Source organism: Pogona vitticeps, chromosome 13 (genome assembly GCF_051106095.1).
Source record: "Pogona vitticeps strain Pit_001003342236 chromosome 13, PviZW2.1, whole genome shotgun sequence".
Taxonomy (NCBI): Eukaryota; Metazoa; Chordata; class Lepidosauria; order Squamata; family Agamidae; genus Pogona; species Pogona vitticeps.
In genome coordinates, this window is record NC_135795.1 from 13165001 (window position 1) to 13170211 (window position 5211).

A 5211-nucleotide genomic window follows, 5' to 3' on the forward strand; every position below is an offset into this window, starting at 1 on the left:
TTTGTCTTAATTAATGTGGCACCACAGTGGCAATAACACCATACCCTTCTGTGCTTTATGAGGCAATAAACCATTTCCCCTTCTGTGAGAAATGTAAGGCTGAATTCTCAAGGGACTCAGATATATTGTGCCTTGCAAATATAGAGGCAATTACCAGTTAATTTTGGGTATAGTAAATGGTGCAGTCTCCTCTTAGCTGCCAAAACACAATGGAAGAACTGCAAAGGAGAACTAACACGGAAAATAAATCATAAGGTGACCTTGTGCTGGCCCCCATCTCTTCATCTACCCTACTTTACAGGATTGTTGTGAAGATGGGAGGGAATCTTATTGCCCAGACCCCCCATGTTATACAGTCATGCCTTGCTTAACGATTGCCTCGCTTAACAAGGAAATCGAAAACAATGTTTTAAATGGGGCTTTTTCATTTAACGATGATCAGTTCCCTGCTTCGGGAACTGATTTTCACTTTACGATGATCAGCAAACAGCTGATCGTCGGGTTTCAAAATGGCCGCTGGCTGAAGAAAATGCCCCCCTCCACTGTTTTCTAGGACGGATTCCTCATTTTGCAGGCACCGAAAATGGCCGCTGCATGGAGGATATTGACTGGATGAGCAGGTATTCAGCCCATTGGAACACATTGAATGGTTTTCAATGCGCTTCAATGGGTTTTTTCATTTCGTTTGACGATGTTTTTGCTCTACAGCGATTTCGCTGGAATGAATTAACATCGTCAAGCGAGGCACCACTGTATTATATTTATAGGAGAAACATGTTTAGAATATTGCAATCTCACTAGAAATATGCAGATGACCAAAGACTTCAACCAGGCAAAAGTCGTGCTTTCCCAATTTGTTGTTCTCATATAATATTGCATAGGCAAGACCCCTGCTCTCATTTCTTAGGGATCTTTATCTTTAAATCAAGAACCTGTAGGGTGCAGGAAATAGAGTGCAGAACAAATCGGGGCTCAGCCATGGAAACTCACTGGCTGGTGGAACCAGTAAACCACACCTTGAACATCTCACATATCTTGAAAACTTATTAGGGTCTCCATACATTTGAAGGGGCTTGACAGTACATAAAAACATGTTGGCTAAAATCAAGTAAAAACTCACAACTAGCATAGGCCTGCTGTTGTACCAGTGGGGATTTTGTGAGCCAACTCCTCTGTAACTTCTAGTGATTCAATGGGCCTACTTTAGTTAAGACTTGAGCCACTAGTGGAACTCTCTCTAGATGTCGAGCTGGATTAACGCATTGGCAAAGCAGCTACCATGTTCCCTAGACTCACAAAGAGAGTATGGCTTAATAAGAAACTGGCAGCATATACCAAAATCCAGGTCTATAGAGCCTGTGTCCTGAGTACACTCCTGTACTGCAGTGAGTCCTGGACCCTTTGTGCACGGCAGGAGAGGAACTTGAACATGTTCCATATGCGTTGCCTGACGCATTTTATGGTATCACCTGGCAGGACAAAGTTCCAAATAGAGTAGTCCTAGAATGAGCTGGAATTTTTAGCATATATACATTACTGAAACAGCAACGTCTATGTTGGCTTGGGCATGTTGTATGAATGGCTGATGGTCAGATTCCAAAGGATCTCCTGTATGGAGAATTAGTGCAGAGAAAGTGCCCCAGAGGGAGACCACGGCTGCGATACAAGGATATCTGCAAGCAGGATCTGAAGGCCTTATTAACGGACCTCAACAGATGGGAAATCTTGATCTCTGAGCGTTCAGCCTGGAGGCAGGCGGTGCAGCATAGCCTCTCCCAATTTGAAGAGACCCTTGTTTAGCAGGCCGAGGCAAAGAGGCAGTCCCAAAACCAGCAAAATCAGGGAGCTGGAAAGGGGACAGATTGTATCTGTCTCCAGTGTGGAAGGGATGGTCACTCTCAAATTGGCCTTCTCAGCCACACTAGATGCTTTTCCAAGACATTCAGAGCACGTTACCATAGTCTCTTGAGACTGAAGGATGCCTAGATCGCTACTCAATTTCAGTCAATAAAAATCTGCTTCGGAGCGGGGAACAGTCCTTCAAACAGAGCAGGAGTGAATAACATGCAGCCTATGGGCTGCAATACCTTTAAATATTTTGGCACCCACTACTATCAGAAGCCACCAATTCTGGTGGCTTTTCAAAAACATCAGTTCAGGCAACACAATTTTCACCTACTGTACATAGATTTTCCCGCTTTTTATAGCACCACCTTTTTTCTTTTCATAACAATAATCTGGGCATTACCTGCTTGAAAACGCGTGAGAAAGTAAGGTAGGTACACAGAGAGCCTTTCACATAATATGTAATTTTTTAAATGCGGAAGACCCTAAAATGTGCAGAAACACAAGTACAAACATATTGGGCTCTCTACCTCAGCCTCCTGTTAATATATAGATTCCCTGCAGCACTTGGTATAACCCTGAACTTTAAAGCAAGTGTGATCAAATAATTTACTTATGTCATCTATACTGTTATTCAGGACACTTTTTCAATACACCTCATGATGTATAGTAGGACCCCCTTGTCCACAGGATCAGTAGCCACTGATTCACTTATCCAAGGTCTGAAAATATTAAAGAAATATTAAAGAAAAAAACCAGAAAAATATATATTCACATGTATTGCCAGAACCATCCACTAGAGGGCTCCAGAGACTGTGCTATTAATACTTTTAGGATTAGGCATCCTTCAGTCTCCAAAGACTATGGTAACCTTCTCTGAATAGAGGTCTTGGAACAACATCTAGTGTGGCTGAGAAGGCCAATTCGAGAGTGACCATCCCTTCCACACTGAAGAGAAATACAATCTGTCCCATGTCCAGCTCCCTGGTTTTGCTGGTTTCGGCATTGCCTCTTTGCCTCGGCCTGCTGGACAAGGGTCTCTTCAACCTGCCTCCAGGCTGAACGCTCAGATGTCAAGTTTTCCCATCTGTATAATCAAGACGATTCTGATTTATGGCAACAATTTCCAGATTTATTGGGGGGGTGATTGTTTTCTGTTTTGTTTTTTAGGTATAAAGTATTGAGAAGTGGCTTACTAGTCATTCTTTCTGGTGGCACTGCTGGACGCTTGCCCAAGGCTAGCAGGTCATTGAGCCTCATCAGACACACATCTTTCAGCTGATCTCAGCTGATCCTTTTCCCTGGGAGGCACAATTGAGGATCTGAGCCTCTGGCCTTTCTCTTGGTCCACCGCCTTCACAGATGCTTCTGATGGGAACATGGGAAAGGGCCTTCTCTGTGGCTGCTCCCAGACTCTGGAACTCCCTCCCACAGGAGGCCTGGCTGGCCCCATCTTTGCTGTCTTTCCGCAAGCAGGCAAAGACCTTTCTCTTCAAGCAAGCTTTCTCTCAGTGACTGGCTACACGAGTGACTTTTGGATGGATTGTTCTGCATCACTGCTCTGACTGGGTCGCCAGTACTACTTGTATTATTTACCATCTCCCAGAGTGGCATTTGTTTGGTCCTTTTTAGTATTTGCATACTTATTGTTTTAGCTTTAAATATTGTATCTTAATGATGCAATCCACTGTTGCATACTTGTTTTTAGCTTTAAATATTGTAAGCCGCCGTGGGTCCTTTTTAAGGAGAACGATGGGGTAAAATATTTTAAACAAATAAAAGAAAATATTGATATGTAATGGGAACTGGAGCCCAGTAACTTCTGAAGAGCTACATATTTCCCACTCATGCCTAAAACGGAGTGGGAATCCACTGGGAAATTTTATTTATGTCCTCTGCCACTCTATCGACACTCTCACACACTGCATGTCTTTGGCCAACCTTGTTTGTAGACCACTTTGCTTGTGGAATAGAGCAGGCCAATGACCGCTGATATGGCCGGTCCAGAAATCTGTGCAAACAGCGATGAGTTAGAATCAACTAGCTAACAACACAATCCTAAGCATGTAAGACCATCTGAGAGCAATATGTCTTAATTTCAGTAAGTGATTGTTAAGAATGCTGCCTAAGGGTATAATTTCATTTCATATTGTTTACGAATGGCCCTATAAAAAGGCCATTTCTCTGGGTGATAAATAATTAAGCTGTTTAAAGCTTGAAAAATGGAAATTAAAAAAATCTATACAGCAGTGATACCCGACAAACGAAACAAGAGTCAAATGCAAGCATAAATACTATACCCTTTTCAAAAATCCGATAGCACGGTCACATATTCTAAGTAAACCCAAAAAAGGCAGAGACCGTGTTGATCTTATACATTATCTCTACACTATGGCCTGGTTCTGTCTGACGAAGTGCGCTGATCCATGGAAGCTCACCTTAAAATACAGCAGTTAGTGCTAAAGGGCCACAAACTTTGTCTTATTTTTCTAGTTTTTGCCTCCTGTGCTATTAGAGGTCTGGTGGGAGTAGGAGGCAACTCAACACCTGCAAAAATATGAATCTCTTCTAGGTGTTCCTGGATCACAACTCCCATCCGTCTGAGCCCACACAGCGAGCCCACACTCCCCTGAGGGGAGTTTTAGTCCAGGCTCACCTGAAAGGCCGTCAGGTTGCCCAACCTGCCTCAGGAAGACCCAACAAAACGGCCAGCTTTTGTGCTCCCAAGGTAACAACCTTGGAGAGATTATCCCTCCCTCTGGAAATCTTCCCAACACAAGCCCTGGTCCCCGAGGTTTGGCACTCCCATCCCCATCATCCCCTGCCCGTGGGCCGCCCATGGGCAGGGGATGATGAGCTCGGACGTCTTAACGACTCCCCAAAATCCGATGGGTACCAAAAATATGTGGGCGGCATATAAGCTAGTTAAATAAATAAATAAATAAATAAATAAATAAATAAATAAATAAATAAATAAATAAATAAATAAAATAAGACAGGTTGGCTTTTCCAGGAGGCCGTTTAGAGAAAATAAGGGTCGGGGGGGGGGGGCGGTGGGGGGAGGGGGGGTCCCACCTTCACAGATTTGGTCCCAGAGGTTTGGCGCCCCCGGGGGTTCCTCGGCAGCAGCCATGAAGGGCCGGGGCGGGAGGGGGGAGGAAAGCGGTTGCTAGGCAACCCCAAACACGGGCCTCCTCGTTTTCCCAGCAAGGCCTGGGCTAGGCCGCGACCCCTTTTATTTCCTTTCCGGGTCAGGCCGAGAAACGTGGCTCTGCTCCTCCGAGGCCAAAACCGCCACGCTGCTGTCGGGGCTGAGGGAAGGGAGGAGAAGCCGGCCCCTCTCGGTCGGCCCCGGCTGAGGCGAGC

At 44.8% G+C, this 5211-nt stretch overlaps 1 protein-coding gene across 4 annotated transcripts in view; it reads right to left on the reverse strand.

The window, feature by feature from the left end:
- IQCK (IQ motif containing K) overlaps nt 1-5076 on the reverse strand; it is a 74548-nt gene extending 69472 nt beyond the window's left edge. For all 4 annotated transcript variants that reach the window (XM_072982326.2, XM_020802989.3, XM_020802990.3 and 1 more), the window contains exon 1: nt 4921-5076. In XM_072982326.2, coding sequence (XP_072838427.2) covers nt 4921-4978 — 58 coding nt within the window. In that variant the 5' untranslated portion in view covers nt 4979-5076. The remainder of the gene's footprint in view (nt 1-4920) is intronic.
- Between the last annotated feature and the right edge of the window lie 135 nt (nt 5077-5211).